Here is an 18,300-nt window from a genome sequence, read left to right on the forward strand (position 1 = left end):
CAAGAAATCTGATTTTCTAAGTCCAAAAGGGGCCATAATTCTTGCAAAAAGGAGGATGGAGTTATGTTTCTTGCTGTACAGAGTCAGCTTATGATGGTGAACAAGTGCTGCAAGTTTCTTGATAGTTTAGGAGAAAACTTTACCTAAACATAAAACTTAACCAATAAATCTGATATTTTCTAAGTCCAAAAGGACTTATAAATAATTCTTGCAAAAAGCAGGATGGAGTTATGTTTCTTGCTGTACAGGGTCAGCTTATGATGGTAAACAAGCGTTGCAACTTTTAAAGCAAAAGCTTTGATAGTTTAGGAGAAAAGCTGACCTAAACACAAAACTTAACCATGAAATCTGATTTTCTAAGTCCAAAAGAGGCCATAATTCTTGCAAAAAGCAGGATGGAGTTATGTTTCTTGCTGTACAGGGGTCAGCTTATGACGGTGAACAAGTGTTGCAAGTTTCAAAGCAATAGTTGTGATAGTTTAGGAGAAAAGTTAACCTAAACATAAAACTTAACCAAGAAATCTGATATTTTCCAAGTCCAAAAGCGGCCATAGTTCTTGCAAATAGCAGGATGGAGTTATGTTCCTTGCTGTACATGGTCAGCTATTGATGGTGAACAAGTGTTGCAAGTTTCAAAGCAATAGCTTTGATAGTTAGTTTAGGAGAAAAGCTGACCTAAACATAAAACTTTACCGGGCAACACCAATGCCGATCAAGTGATGACAATAACCCATCATTTTCTTTTCAAAAAATCAGATGAGCTAGCAAGGGCTTGGAAAATTACCTCATTTAAACCTTGTTAAATACATGGGCACCAGAAGTATCTCAAAATACATATTTAAATCTTGTTGAAATACAGGGGCTCTGGAAATGTCCGAAAAAACATACTGTTGAAATACAGATGCTTGTGAAATGTCTGAAAATATATTAGTACCTATATAGCCATTTTAGTCTTGTTGAAAAGAAGGGACCTGGAAAATGTCTGAAAATACACAGCCATATTTAAACCTTGTTGAAATACAAGGGCTCTGAAATGTCTAAAATTACATAGCCTCATTTAGACCCTGTTGAAATACATGAACACCAGAAATGTATGAAAATACTGTATGATAGCCACTGAAACTCTACTGTATCCCTGTTGAAATTCTAGGGTGGGGCTGTGGAAATGTCTGAAAATTCAAAGTCACTATAAACCTTGTTGAGATAAGGACTCAGGAAAAGTTTGAAAATACATAGCCACTTAAATCTTGTTGAAATACAGGGACTAGGGAAATGGCTGAATATACACAGCCATTGAAACCCTCCTATTATCCTTGCTGAACTGAAATACAGGGGCTCAGGAAATGTCTGAAAATATATTAGCCATTTAAACCCTCCTGTATCCTTGCTGAAATACAGGGGCTCAGGAAATGTCTGAAAATATATAGCCATTGAAACCCTCCTATATCCTAGCTGAAATACAGGGGCTCAGGAAATGTCTGAAAATATATAGCCATTGAAACCCTCCTGTATCCTTGCTGATACAGGGGCTCAGGAAATGTCTGAAAATATATTGCCATTTAAACCCTCCTGTATCCTTGCTGATACAGGGGCTCAGGAAATGTCTGAAAATATATAGCCATTTAAACCCTCCTGTATCCTTGCTGATACAGGGGCTCAGGAAATGTCTGAAAATATATTGCCATTTAAACCCTCCTGTATCCTTGCTGATACAGGGGCTCAGGAAATGTCTGAAAATATATAGCCATTGAAACCCTCCTGTATCCTTGCTGATACAGGGGCTCAGGAAATGTCTGAAAATATATAGCCATTGAAACCCTCCTGTATCCTTGCTGAAATACAGGGGCTCAGGAAATGTCTGAAAATTATGCATTGAACCCTCCTTTCCTTGCTGATACAGGGGCTCAGAAATGTCTGAAAATATTGCCATTTAAACTCTCCTATATCCTGCTGATCAGGGGCTCAGGAATATTGAAAGTATAGGCTTTAAACCCTCCTGTATCCTTGTTGAACTAGAGGGATCTGGGAAATGTCTGTAAATACATAGCCATATATGATAAGTGGCCATCTTTAGTAATTCAATTAGTAATTTAGTATTTAGTAAGTAAAGACTTTCATCAAATTTACAGTGAACAGTGCAAATAAAAACTGCAAAACTTTCTCGAAACTTTCAAAAGCATATAAAAAAAATATTATTTTATCGGTTTTTAGTGTATTAGGTTGGCTCATGTCAAATTCATAAGCTGAGTTACATATGGGTTCTTCTGTAAATTGTTTTTATGTGTTAACAGGAGTAATTTTTCCATGGACATTTTCATAAACCTTCAAGTTCCATTAATTTTGTGTAAAAGTACATTTTGGATCAAATCATATCAGATCTCTATGCAAATCTGATACAAGTAATTTCTGCACTGAAACAACTTTGATCTTGTCTGTTGTATTATCTCAGTACAGATATCTCCAAAGCATTTTCGTAATCAAAGAAAACCAACAATTTACTGAGACAGCTCATATTTCACAGGATTTAAAGTGTTTACTGTATTGGCTTTATATTTGAAAGTCACATAAATTTATGCTAATTCTTTTGTATTCTACTTACACCGTGTCATACTGATTATGTTAATAAGGGATTTAAATTCAAATCTCATACATTCATAAATACCTTTTTTAATGGGATTTCAACATTTCAGTAGCATTATTATTCTATACTGCCATTAAGAGTAAAATTTTTTAGCCAATACGTTTTTCCTGATATTGCACACTACCCTCCCACATTCAACAAACTTTCCTTTCAAGTGAAGTGCTAACTGCTGTTTTTTTTTGTTGTTTTTAGATGCATTTTAAGGAACAAGAAACAAAACAGCCCAGACAACAACCAACAACCTAAAATTCAATTTACATTTAAATGACACAAGTATGCTAATAAAACAGCTTTTTGCTTCTATTTCTAAAAACATCAAAGTAACATCCATCCTTGAAGAAAGGAGTTTGTGCATAAATTATTGCATATTTTCGCTATACTGCTTTCCTCATTGCATATCTAACAAATAATGAATTCAATATCAATTTTGACTTTTAATGTTTTCAACTTCTTCATCCATGATGCCTGATGCAAACAAGTTTGCAGAAACAAAAACATACTGTTAGTCCAAAGGAAATAAACTCTGCTAAAAACATAATTATGACTAGAACTAAAATAGAACTTGGCTTGTAGTCTCTTCATCAGCCAAATCCACACCTAGTGAGCTCAGTATGAGGCTGCATTTAGTCCAAAGATTCTGATGCAAATAGCCTTACAAAAATGACAGTTAACCGGACAATGGACAAATGTGCTATTACAAAAACTCGGCTCAGGTAAACTAGGTCTTTATAGCTAGTGAATAAATAATTTAAGTTCAAAAATATTCTCAACATAAAACTTTCTTATAAATTATTGAAACTGAGCAGAAAATGGAACTTATATACCTTATCAGGGGAAAACTTATAGGATTAACCCTTACCATGCTGGACACGATTGGTTCTGCCTTTGCAACCAATGAAGATCATGATCAGCCTGCACATCTGTGCATGATCATGATATGCACTGTTCAACATCCCGTCAGTGTCTATTTGGAATGCATGTTCATTACAGAAATTTAGCAGGGTAAGGGTTAAAATATAATTCTTTGTCTAAAGCACACGAGACTGTTTTTGCAGCGGTTTCCAAGGATGTATAAAAGATTGAGAAGTCAAGAGATGAAACAAATACTCAATTATTCATAAGGACAAACATTTTCATTTCAAAAGTTTATGGCACTTGAAATGTTGTATACTAAACAAACAAATCTGTTCAAACAAAAGGCTGCTCAGATTACAACTTCTGTGAAAGTTTATCTTTCAAGAGGGACATAAATATCTTGAATATTCATATTTTAAATAATTCATTTGAAAGAATATGACTTGAGCGATAAAGGAAAATACAACCAAGCTTTGGCATGTGTCTCCCATGGAGAGAGAACACTGCACTACCTTTATACAAGTCAGCACTATGACCCCTGGGAAACTGTCAATTTTATGTTTTAGAGGTGGTCATTCTGAACTTGATCAAGTAACAAACTTTAATCATTTATGCTAACAGTAGGAGACCAATCGCTTGAGGTCGCCAGGGGATGAGCAGACTAGTAAGAGTTGTTCAGAGTTTTTAGCAATAACTAGAATGTGTCTGTAGGACACAGGGTGTGCCCCTCACTGGTACATTTGTCACAAATAAGGGGAAATAATTCAAATGTTTGCAGTCTTAATGGGGTATAGCCTCAACAAACATTTTATGAAAAGGATTCATTATTCTAGGCTATATACTTTTTGAACTATGAGTGTCACAAAAAAAAAATTCACTATTTTGGCTATTTCAAGAGCCGTAACTCTGTAATAAGCACTAAGATTCTCAAGAAAAATGCCAAGTGCACAAGGTCAAATCATAATAAAGACTCAAGCAAGGTTTCATGAATTTACATCAAATACTTTTTGAACTAGGCACATAATTAGGTGAAAATGTTCATTTTTTGACTATTTCAGGGGACATAACTCTGAAAATAGGGGGCGGAGGCAGACAAAAAATAGGAGGTGTGCAAGTTCATATCATGATTAAGACTCATGCAAGGTTTAATCAATTTATATGTAATACTTTTGAGCTAGGTGCTTCACAAGGTGAAAATGTGCATTTTTTTGACTATTTCAGGGGCCATAACTCTGAAATTAGGGGGAGGACCCAGATGAACAAGAGCTGTCACAGGAGACAGCGTGCTCGACTATTTCGATGCTGGATAGTGAAACTGGGCACATCTGAGGAAACTAGATCTGTCACTGGAGTGTTTAATGACTCCAATTGTGGATGAAGATATTGCACAATAGCCTGAGTCTATGTCAAAAATATCAACTTAAAGTAATAAGAGAGGTAAAGATAAAATGTATCAAAACACTATATAAGTATATCCTAAGCAAAAAGGGGCATAATTCATTAAATATCGGTGCCAGAGTTATGCAGCTTGTGTCATATAGTGTGGGTGATGATGCTGAACAAATATTTTAAGTTTGAATCAAATCCATTCAGTAATAACAGAGACAGAGTGAAAGTGCATCAAAACTTTAACCTAAAATTCTAAGTAAAAAGGGGGAATAATTAATAAAAAATTGATGCCAGAGTTATGCACCTTGCGTCATATGGTGTGGGTGATGATGTTGAACAACTATTTTAATTCTGAATCAAATCCATTCAGTAATATCAGAGACAGAGTGAAAGTGCATCAAAACTTTAACCTAAAATTCTAAGTAAAAAGGGGAAATAATTCATGAAAAATTGGTCCCAGAGTTATGCACCTTGTGTCATATGATAAGGGTAATGATGTTGAACAATTGTTTAAGTTTGAACCAGATCCATTCAGTAATAACAGAGATAGAGTGAAAGTGCATAAAACTTTAACCTGAAATTCTAAGTAAAAAGGGGAATAATTCAAGAAAAATTGTGCCAGAGTTATGCATCTTGTGTCATATGATGTGGGTAATGATGTTGAACAACTATTTTAAGTTTGAATCAAATCCATTCAGTAATAACAGAGATAGAGTGGAAGTGCATCAAAACTTTAACCTACAATCTAAGTGAAAAGGGGGATAATTCATGAAATACTGGTGCCAGAGTTATAGCCCTTATGTCAGATGATGTGGATGATGATGAGGAATAAGTATTTCAAGTTTTAATCAAATCCATCAAGTAATTACAGACTGAGATAAGTTGAAAAAAGAGAAAGTGCACCAAAACTTTAACCAAGGTGGGGACGCGGAAAGACGCAGACGCCAACGCCGGGCCGAGTAGGATAGCTCTCCTTATACTTCGTATAGTCGAGCTAAAAATAGGAGGTGTGCAAGTTCATATCATGATAAAGACTCATGCAAGGTTTGATCAAATTATATGTATTACTTTTTGAGTTAGGTGCCTCACAAGGTGAAAATGTGCATACTGGCTGATATTTACTGGCAGGGCAAGGAACACATGCTGATACTTACTGGCAGGGCAAGGAAGACATACAGGTACTTACTGGCAGGGCAAGGAAGACATACAGATACTAACTGGCAGGGCAAGGAAGACATACAGATACTTTCTGAGAGGGCAAAGAAGACATGCAGATACTTACTGCCAGGGCAAGGAAGACATACAGAGACTTACTGGCAGGTCAAGGAAGACATAATGATACTTACTGAGAGGGCGAAGAAGACATACAGATACTTACTTGTAGGGCAAGGAAGACATACAGATACTAACTGGCAGGGCAAGGAAGACACACAGATACTTACCGAGAGGGCGAAGAAGACATGCAGATACTTACTGCCAGGGCAAGGAAGACATACAGGTACTTACTGGTAGGGCAAGGAAGACATACAGATACCTACTGGCAGGGCAAGGAAGACATACAGATACTTACTGGCAGGGCAAGGAAGACATACAGGTACTTACTGGAAGGTCAAGGAAGACACACAGATACTTACTGGCAGGGCAAGGAAGGCATACAAATACTTACTGGCAGGGCAAGGAAGACATAAAGGTACATACTGGGCAGGGCAAGGAAGGCATACAGGTACTTACTGGCAGGGCAAGGAAGACATACAGATACTTACTGGCAGGGCAAGGAAGATATACAGGTACTTACTGGGCAGGGCAAGGAAGGCATACAGGTACTTACTGGAAGGGCAAGGAAGACATACAGGTACTTACTGGGCAGGGCAAGGAAGACATACAGATACCAACTGGCAGGGCAAGGAAGACATACAGATACTTACTGGCAGGGCAAGGAAGACATACAGGTACTTACTGGGCAGGGCAAGGAAGACATACAGATACTTACTGGCAGGGCAACAAGGGCATACAGGTACTTACTGGGCAGGGCAAGGAAGACATACAGATACTTACTGGCAGGGCAACGAGGGCATACAGATACTTAATGGCAGGGCAAGGAAGACATACAGGTACTTACTGGCAGGGCAAGGAAGACATACAGATACTTACTGGCAGGGCAATGAAGGCATACAGATACTTACTGGCAGGGCCAGGAAGACATACAGGTACTTACTGGCAAGGCAAGGAAGACATACAGATACTTACTGGCAGGGCACGAAGGCATACAGATACTTACTGGCAGAGCAAGGAAGACATACAGGTACTTACTGGCAGGGCAAGGAAGACATACAGGTACTTACTGGGCAGGGCAAGGAAGGCATACAGGTACTTACTGGGCAGGGCAAGGAAGGCATATCGATACTTACTGGCAGAGCAAGGAAGACATACAGGTACTTACTGGCAGGGCAAGGAAGACATACAGGTACTTACTGGCAGGGCAAGGAAGACATACAGGTACTTACTTGGCAGGGCAAGGATGGCATACAGATACTTACTGGCAGGGCAAGGAAGACATACAGGTACTTACTGGGCTGGGCAAGGAAGACATACAGGTACTTACTGGGCAGGGCAAGGAAGGCATACAGATACTTACTAGCAGGGCAAGGAAGACATACAGGTACTTACTGGGCAGGGCAAGGAAGACATACAGGTACTTACTGGGCAGGGCAAGGAAAGCATACAGGTACTTACTGGCAGGGCAAGGAAGACATACAGGTACTTACTGGGCAGGGCAAGGAAAACATACAGGTACTTACTGGGCAGGGCAAGGAAGGCATACAGATACTTACTGGCAGGGCAAGGAAGACATACAGATACTTACTGGGCAGGGCAAGGAAGACATACAGGTACTTACTGGGCAGGGCAACGAAGGCATACAGGTACTTACTGGCAGGGCAAGGAAGACATACAGGTACTTACTGGGCAGGGCAAGGAAGACATACAGGTACTTACTGGGCAGGGCAAGGAAGGCATACAGATACTTACTGGCAGGGCAACGAAGATATACAGATACTTACTGGCAGGGCAAGGAAGACATACTGATACTTACTGGCAGGGCAAGGAAGACATATAGATACTTGCAGGGCAAGGAAGGCATACAGATACTTACTGGCAGGGCAAAGAAGACATACTGATACTTACTGGCAGGGCAAGGAAGACATACTGACACTTACTGGCAGGGCAAGGAAGGCATACAGATACTTACTGGCAGGGCAAGGAAGACATTGATGTACTCCACAAACAAGTCATCCGTGGCCAGGAAATCTTCAGGCATACAGATACTTACTGGCAGGGCAAAGAAGACATACTGATACTTACTGGCAGGGCAAGGAAGACATACTGACACTTACTGGCAGGGCAAGGAAGGCATACAGGTACTTACTGGTAGGGCAAGGAAGAAATACAGATACCTACTGGCAGGGCAAGGAAGACATACAGATACTTACTGGCAGGGCAAGGAAGACATGCTGATACTTACTGGAAGGTCAAGGAAGACACACAGATACTTACTGGCAGGGCAAGGAAGGCATACAAATACTTACTGGCAGGGCAAGTTAGACATAAAGGTACATACTGGGCAGGGCAAGGAAGGCATACAGATACTTACTGACAGGGCAAGGAAGACATACAGGTACTTACTGGCAGGGCAAGGAAGACATACAGATACTTACTGGCAGGGCAAGGAAGATATACAGGTACTTACTGGGCAGGGCAAGGAAGGCATACAGGTACTTACTGGAAGGGCAAGGAAGGCATACAGGTACTTACTGGGCAGGGCATGGAAGACATACAGATACCAACTGGCAGGGCAAGGAAGACATACAGATACTTACTGGCAGGGCAAGGAAGACATACAGGTACTTACTGGGCAGGGCAAGGAAGACATACAAATACTTACTGGCAGGGCAACAAGGGCATACAGGTACTTACTGGGCAGGGCAAGGAAGACATACAGATACTTACTGGCAGGGCAACGAAGGCATACAGATACTTAATGGCAGGGCAAGGAAGACATACAGGTACTTACTGGCAGGGCAAGGAAGACATACAGATACTTACTGGCAGGGCAACGAAGGCATACAGATACTTACTGGCAGAGCAAGGAAGACATACAGGTACTTACTGGCAGGGCAAGGAAGACATACAGGTACTTACTGGGCAGGGCAAGGAAGGCATACAGGTACTTACTGGGCAGGGCAAGGAAGGCATATAGATACTTACTGGCAGAGCAAGGAAGACATACAGGTACTTACTGGCAGGGCAAGGAAGACATACAGGTACTTACTGGCAGGGCAAGGAAGACATACAGGTACTTACTGGGCAGGGCAAGGATGGCATACAGATACTTACTGGCAGGGCAAGGAAGACATACAGGTACTTACTGGGCTGGGCAAGGAAGACATACAGGTACTTACTGGGCAGGGCAAGGAAGGCATACAGATACTTACTGGCAGGGCAAGAAAGACATACAGGTACTTACTGGGCAGGGCAAGGAAGACATACAGGTACTTACTGGGCAGGGCAAGGAAGGCATACAGGTACTTACTGGCAGGGCAAGGAAGACATACAGGTACTTACTGGGCAGGGCAAGGAAGACATACAGGTACTTACTGGCAGGGCAAGGAAGACATACAGGTACTTACTTGGCAGGGCAAGGAAGACATACAGATACTTACTGGCAGGGCAAGGAAGGCATACAGATACTTACTGGGCAGGGCAAGGAAGACATACAGGTACTTACTGGGCAGGGCAAGGAAGGCATACAGATACTTACTGGCAGGGCAAGGAAGACATACAGGTACTTACTGGGCAGGGCAAGGAAGACATACAGGTACTTACTGGGCAGGGCAAGGAAGGCATACAGATACTTACTGGCAGGGCAAGGAAGACATACAGATACTTACTGGGCAGGGCAAGGAAGACATACAGGTACTTACTGGGCAGGGCAACGAAGGCATACAGGTACTTACTGGCAGGGCAAGGAAGACATACAGGTACTTACTGGGCAGGGCAAGGAAGGCATACAGATACTTACTGGCAGGGCAACGAAGATATACAGATACTTACTGGCAGGGCAAGGAAGACATACTGATACTTACTGGCAGGGCAAAGAAGACATATAGATACTTACTTGCAGGGCAAGGAAGGCATACAGATACTTACTGGCATGGCAAAGAAGACATACTGATACTTACTGGCAGGGCAAGGAAGCCATACTGACACTTACTGGCAGGGCAAGGAAGGCATACAGATACTTACTGGCAGGGCAAGGAAGACATTGAAGTACTCCACAAACAAGTCATCCGTGGCCAGGAAATCCTCCTGAAAATAGATAAAATGGAATGCACTGGTCTGATATCAATTTACACCTGTTCATAGGATACACAAAGATTGAATCTTTCAGATTCTTTTAGGATGACAACACAGTTGAACACTAGAAGCTTCTCTGGTCTGATCACTTTGTTCAACAAGAATTCTAACCTGCATGGTTCAACTGGTCTGTCAGTTTAACAAGGATGGAATTGTATATTTTCTCAGATACTGTCTTTTTTTATCATAACATGTTGGATTGAAAATAAACCTAGTCTTCCTGTTGTCTATAGTCTGACCTTTGGATAATATGACCACTTAGGCTAACATTCTCTTGGTTAAACTCTGTGAACTGTGGTATATCAAACAATAAACCCTACTGTAAGTGCCTTGACTATTTACTATACATTTGTTAGTAGTACATATCATTTACAGATTCCATTCCAAATTTTGATAATTTCTGTAAAACCTCTAACTATCCTATCATATTGCCACTCCTGAAAGCAACTGTTACCATATTTTTAAGATGCAACACAAAAATCCATGAAATGAAAGTCTTGAAAAAAGTATGCTATGGAGAAATGAGTCTTCTCGCCCAATGTTATGCACCATGCAAAATATTCAAATGAATTCACATTTAATAAAATATAGATCATTCGCAACCAAGATGCCAGGTTCAGACTCTTCTTTGACCATTACCATACCTCATGTTGTGGCACCTTATACAAGTTTCACAGAGGACTAAAAGAGATTTAAGCTGTCTATACAACTGAACTTTACAATGACAATTGATTCCGTAGACCAAACAGATACCACAAAACAGGACAAGGCCTGTATATACTAAAACCATATTTTGTACTTGACCTGAAAAAAGTTACACAAAGTGTAATATATTTCTCAAGGTTGACAATGTTAATCTTTCATTTTTAAATGTATTTTTATATTGTACCTTTGATATTAAAATGAAATGCAAAGAGTAAATCAAATACTGAATTCTCTTTAATCATTCATTCAAACATTTGAATAATATAAAATCTATATCAATTAGGCAATTGTAGTATGTAACATGAAATATCAATTTTCATCACAAAAGCCCCTATTTAATGGAAATGAATTGATCTTTTCAGTGTTAATTGCTACCAAAATCCATTTGCTCGTGACCAAATGTTCAAAGTTTGTCTAATTACTTCTGTTACAATCTGTATATTTATTCAGCACATTTCAGTTTCAACATTTGATATTTTCTAAGACATACATTACATTATAGACTATCCCAAAATAGCATAGACAAAGCATACAAACGATAACAAATATTTTTCACTTGATATAACATTTATAATATTTTAAATGTACATGAAATGATAAATAAAATAGATAAAATATGATGCATAACACCTTGGCACTTGATGCAATGTCACAGGTCGCAAATGATGTCCTGACAACTGACAGCATTTACTAGTAATGTCTGGGTGAAATTTAACCACTTTCTAGAGTATATCAAAATCTGCACCAGTCAAAAGATTTCCTGCGGCCAGAAGTTATACAGACCAGAAATTGTTATGGATGTATGTGTGACCACTCAGTCTAAAAAGTAACTTATTGGAGAATAACGTGCTTGTTTTTTTTTTTTGTTGTTTTTTTTTTAATTATACAATTACGCTTAAATGTAGGAAATATTACTCCATTCTACATGATTTACAAGTAGATCTATGAAATATGTTTTTCTTAATTCTGAAAGTTATTGTTTTGAGCAAAAATAACTTTTAGCTCAACTGGTCACATTCCTTGACTATTGAAATGCTTCACTAGAGCGATCACAAATGTGATTCATGCCTTCACCTGGACTTCGTTGACATACTAAGTATAGAGCAAGACAACACAGGACCATAATCCAGGAAATTAAAACCCCTTATGCACAACTAGGAATCAATACTGATAATTGCTGAAAGTTTGAATAAATTATATGATATAATGAATGAGGAATTTAGGTCACAAACATTGCTCTATATATCATATAGAGTGCCGGCTATATTGCAGAAACGGCGTTCCATAAATGCGATAAGCCAATCGCATATCGGTAAAAAGTCACGTGAAATCACCCAGTCCCCATGTGCTACACTACTTGTTGTATTCCAATATACCTGCGGCCTCCAGGCCGCAGGTAATAAATTTTACTTTTTTTCTAAAACCACAACTTAATATGTATTTTCTGTGACTTTAAACAGTTTAAAATTAGGAATGTGGTAGTGAAATGAATAAAACAGAATATTTCTATCAGTTCATATTTTTGAAATTTTGAAATGTTATTAATAACATGTGGATCTAATTGTACCCATAATTTAAAGGAAGTAATGTCTGTAACATTTGAGGTATCTGTCATTGGCAAAATAACAAATGAGCCGTACCATGAGAAAACCAACATAGTGCATTTGTACCGTATTTTGGTGTGTATAGTTCGCGGTAATGTATAGTCCGCATCTAATTTTTGCTCTGGAAATGGTCGGAAAATTTAACTTCTAGCGTATTAGTCGCATTTAAATTTCGGATTTTTTCCCCAGCAATATTTAATATTTACCGGCAAAAAAGTTATGGCAGCGGCCATATTGATGCCACGGACTGAATTTTTATCAGAACCTGATTGGTGGAAATCGGACAGTGTTATTTTCGTTCCCAACTGTTTCGTACCAACAGTAGTATTGGTAACAGACTACATCAAAGAAAAGCGGCTTTTTGACACTAACTGGCAGCAGACGGTTTGCGGTTTCATTCTGTTATGCAAGTTTAAGTGTGAATTGTTTGCACAGCAATTATAGCACCTTTCCGTGTCATGTAACTAACCGCGTTCTTTTGATTCTGAGTAAAAAGATTAACAAAATATCTCTTTTTGGATTTTTTTCTTTTATTTAAAAATCAAAAGTAAAAAATTATCTTTCAAGTTTTTTAATACGCTAAGAATTAGTAAAAACAATGTTTGGAATGGAGGACGGATCTGTCCGGATTTAATCCAACCCGGAGTACATGTCAATGGCGTCCAGTAAAACGAAAGTAGAAACAAACGTAATTCAGACTGCAAAAACATCTTTGAATTAAAGTGATTCGTAATTTTAATAGTCTGTATGGGTTATTTACGATATATTTTATTGAAAGTAACCGCTATTGGTTGAAAAGCTGCCGATATTGATATTTTTTATCCATTTTGTTCGTTCGTAACAGATGCACGTAATTTTGAGAGAGCTACGGTCAGAAAATTGGCCCGAAAAAAAACTGCTGGCAATGTTCTGTCGTATAGGTCGCAGGAACTTTTTCAGGCAGCAAAATGGGTAGAAAAAGTGCGACCTATACGCACCAAAATACGGTAACCAGCATGGATTCAGACCAGCTAATAAAAAAATGCTTATAACAGTGACAGTTAACCTTTAAGTGTAAAAAAAAATACTTTAAATGGTGACTGTTAAGCTTTAAGAAGTAAAACCAACTCTAATCTCTTTAGAGCACAATAAAAACTGACTTAATACTATAGTTTAACCAAATCTCTAAAAATCCTCTATGATATGTTGAAAATTATATCATCTATACAATTAGGCAGAATACCCCTCAGTGTTAAAATATGCACATAACCTCTATCTATTAAGACTTAAACATGAAACATTTATATCAAAAAGATTGTTTACTATTGATATTATGCTGGTTTCTATATTAGTGATTTTTAGTAAAAATCTCCAAGTTTGTAAGTTATGAGACTATTGTAACACAATTTAACCTATCTAATTAATGTTGATCCAGATCAGTTTGGGTTTTTTTTGTTGTTGTTTAGAATTTGCTAGTACAGGGGCAGGTAGAGTTACTAAGAGGCCACATAATTATGTAAAGCATTTCATCAAATTAATTTATTTCAATATTTCTCTAGTCATTTCAGTTCAAGAAAGTCTCAGGGACGTTCTTTTTCAGACCATGATAAAGTTTTTTTCAGACAACATTAGGTGCATAGACAGTTTTTATTTAATATAAATAAAATAAAAAAAAAACAGCTACTTCCATGAAAACATTTATATAATGAAGTAAAATCTTTTCTAGAAATTCTGGGGTACGTTCCTGGACTATAATCTTTCTGAAATATAAAAGTAAACGTAACATTTTACAATGAAATTATAACGATAATTAGAATCGTAAAAATTTGTAGCAATTCAAACACAAATATCAATACATTACCCTACATACTGTAGGGATTTAGCGACACTTTCAATATTGACAATACGATCTGCCAATATTTTATTAGCGAGACTTTTGATCTGTGTAACGTGTCTAAGTGACCAAATGTTTGAATCAATTATATTTTTGTTGGGGCATTTATCATATTTTATTAGAATGAATGTATACAGTTGAAATGATATTGGAAAGCTGTATATCAACTCTTCAACATTTTATAATGACATACCATGATCTCTATTCACATTCTGGAGGCTCAAATTCAAATTATAAAATATTTTAAAAGCTCTTCCCAGTATTTTGATCAATTCATGTTAACTAAAACCCATTAAAAGCCCTAATATACTGTGAAATCATTAATATTTGTGGGGGACTAATTTTCATGGTTTTCGTGGTTGAGTTAATCCACGAAATTTAATCCCAACCAACAAGTAAAATTCCCATTTATTTTACGTTCAAAAGTTGATATCTATGAATTCATATCCCCAAAAAATTGCCATTTTGACCAAAACCATGAAATTTCATGCCCACAAAATTTAATGATTTTACAGTATAATGAATGATATTTTTAAGTTCAGGAAGCAATACGTACTTTTTAACACTTATTTTTGATATTGAATGTCGTTATTTATAAACAAACATGAATTTATTTGAAATTAAGCTGAATGAATTTCTGTATTTACAATGTTTCCTCAGAACAATACAATTGACTCATAACAGTTTATGCTAGATGTCACCTGAATTTGTGTTGTCTTCAAATCTTGCTGATTAAAGGGGAGACAAAATAATAAAAAATCAATTAAGTAGTGATATCATTAATGTTATAAAAAAAAAAACTTTCTCACTTATATTGCTCCCAATGCGCTCCATAATGTGAACAAGGTAAATAAGATTTACATTTTTCATCTTAAAACTCAGACTTAAATAGAAACTGAATACCCCATCATTCTAACATTTAATTCAGTACGTAAATAACTTGTTTAATATGCTGATAATGTAAACGTATCAGCAATTTAAATTGCATATCAGCTTTAAATGTAAGATAAGTTAATTAATAATTTTGGCAACAATTTTAGCTACGAGTTGATATTTGGCAACAAAGTTGTTATTTCTATCTAAATTACTATTTGAAGGCAAAAGTTGCCTCTATACTATTTTGCTGACCAAGAGACATTTTTTCAATTTAAATTCAAATCTGGTGACCAAGTTGCCTCTAACTTGTATCTTTTTTCTCTGGTGTACAGTAATGGAACATTATCTTTTTTCAAGTACAGAATGTCATCTTAAAGTAATAATACTGCCTTAAGGGCAGTAAATCTGACAAAAATCATGCAAATATCATCTGTAAATACCTGTGTAACAGACTGAAAATACTTCAGCCCTGACTGGAAATCAACTTGGGACCTCTCACACCTAAGGTGAACACTCTACCACGTCGCTATAAAAACTAGCACAACAGCATGGAAGTATAAGTACACTATTAAACTCTACCCTACTACATACTGCCTCCCCCCACCCCCCATCCTCCTGCACATATAAGAATTCATTCCTTAAATTCTAGGAGTTTGAACCTATGTGTGACATTACAAGGTGTCCATTCATATCTACTCGTGAGTTATTTATATTTGGCACCAAATGTAACAGAATGAAAATACTTCAGCCCTGACCGGGAATCAAACCTGGGACCTCTCAAGCAAGGAGTATAAGAGTCGATCACCAGAAATTTATTAGCGTTATAAGAACAAAAAATATTTTTTATATACACCCTTCTATATTTCTAAAATGGACTGGTCCATCCATCATTCAATTTCGGCACTACTTTTTTATTATTCAAAGGAATTTACAGACTGAATAGTGAACAGTGCAGACCATGATCTGCCTGCACAGATGTGCTGGCTCAGATCTTAGTCTGTGCTGGTCGCAAAGGCAGAATCACTCACCAACAGCAGGTTAAAAGTTAAAGAGCCATAACTCTGTTTATGATTTTAGTAGCAATAAAAAGGTAAATTCATATAAAAGTTTTCAGGAAACATCTATGCGCATCCAAATACATTCCCACCATAAACTACTTTAATAAGACTTGAACCATTAGACATACCTGCTTCAGTCTGAACTATAAACCTTCACTACTATCATTTTCAGGAAAATATAAAACTGTCATAAAACGGAAAAAACAAGTTCTTAAAAAGTAACTAGGTTTAAAAATAAATCTTATACAAGATTTGATAATTTTTTTGCCTTTCATACTTCACTTACCAAAGTTTTAGCCTTATTAACAATCAAGGCCATGGCAACAAAATAAATCCTTTCTTTACTTAAACCATACCACAGGACTAAAATATCACCTTGTTGTAACTACTAAAACACTCAGAATATTAACACTATTTTTTATTTTTTAATTTTCCATAAACTTTTTGTTCTCATATTGCAGCCATTAACACCTCCAATCCCTTTAATGTTTCAAGATTTATATATTAAAGTTCTCAAATTTCCACTTTAACAGAATGACCTACTGTTTCAGTTATTTCTTTAAATAATAACGTCACACTATAGTTTAACAATACCCATAACTTTCTGTCAACGGGAAAGGTTTAAAGCAGTAAAAGTCTAATCTTGTATTGATATATTGACCAAAAGTAAATCCTAATGGCTATTGCTAAAATTTACACATGTCTTAATTTCTGGTAATAACATAATAACATAATGACTTCCTTTAAACACACAAGATAAAAAACATACATAAATCATGAAGAAAGTAATATAAAAAAAAAAAGAATTATTGTAACTACTTTCTTTACTGCAATTAAATAAACCCTTACCCTGCTAAATTTCAATATTGAACTTGTCCATCTTTCATTTCAGACAGTACCATTAACTGTTAAAAGGGAATTGCTTACAAAAATTAGCTACAGACTAAATAGCGAGCAGTGCAGATCATGATCAGACTGCATGGATGTGCAGGCTGATCATGACCTACACTGGTCACAAAGGCAGAATCAGTCGTGTCCAGCATTATAAGGGTTAGAATATTATATGTAAAATGTATGATTTTCTTTAGGAGGCGGGGTTAGTATTAAAAATTATGACTGTATAATGACAGGATTATAATTTCATTTATTTTCTGCAGGAGTTTACTTGTAAATAATTAATGCATGACATGCAAACTCACGACCGCAGGTTTCATAATCAGACAGTGTTACAACTGGACCAATGTGTCTGTCCGCTTTTTACTATATAGTCAAATCAATTCATTTATGTTGTAACAAAAAACATACTAGAGTATGAACAAGCATAAAGTCTGCTATTTTTTTTATTTCAAGGGCATGTGACTCAAGTACCAATCATCCAAACTGTCTGGTTTTCAAAAGTAACAGATATCTAAATTATGCTTATCTGACACTGAATATCAAAAAATAAACAAAGACATGCAGTGCATAGGCTTAAATCAGTTATTTTGCAATATCAAGAGTGCATAGCTATAGCATCTGCCCCAGTTATTAGACCAAGATACTTTTCAAAAATAAACAGGATCTTTCAATTATCTTACCCACTTCCGGGGAACATCCGGTGCTAGAGTGCATCCCTGTTGAGCTGTAGTTCATGAACTGATGAGCGTCCATGAACTGTTCACGAACTGTTCATGAACATTCCTGAACCATTCGTGAACAATGCGATGAATGTTCCTCAAAAAGTTTGTGAACTGTTCACAAACCAAAAGTTCATGAATTGTTCATGAAACTATTCCTGAAAAAGTTCACCAACTGTCTGTGAACCTAAAGTTCAAGAATTACTCATGAACTGGTTCTTCAAAAATTTCACCTTTGGTGCATGATTTTAAGTTCATGAATTATAAGTTC

The 18,300-nt window shown here is 36.9% G+C and overlaps 1 protein-coding gene across 5 annotated transcripts in view; it reads right to left on the reverse strand.

Annotated features, from left to right (window-relative positions):
• Nucleotides 1–18,300, reverse strand: part of LOC123525891 (regulator of G-protein signaling 22-like) — an 88,448-nt gene that overhangs the window by 38,920 nt on the left and 31,228 nt on the right. For 4 of the 5 annotated variants that reach the window (XM_053537962.1, XM_053537961.1, XM_053537960.1 and 1 more), the window contains exon 3: nt 10,187–10,249. In XM_053537962.1, the coding sequence (XP_053393937.1) occupies nt 10,187–10,249 (63 nt within the window). Of the gene's footprint in view, nt 1–10,186; nt 10,250–16,699; nt 17,191–18,300 lie in introns of those variants that run through there. The other variant, XM_053537963.1, reaches the window with a different exon arrangement.

This window comes from Mercenaria mercenaria, chromosome 3, assembly GCF_021730395.1.
Source record: "Mercenaria mercenaria strain notata chromosome 3, MADL_Memer_1, whole genome shotgun sequence".
Taxonomy (NCBI): Eukaryota; Metazoa; Mollusca; class Bivalvia; order Venerida; family Veneridae; genus Mercenaria; species Mercenaria mercenaria.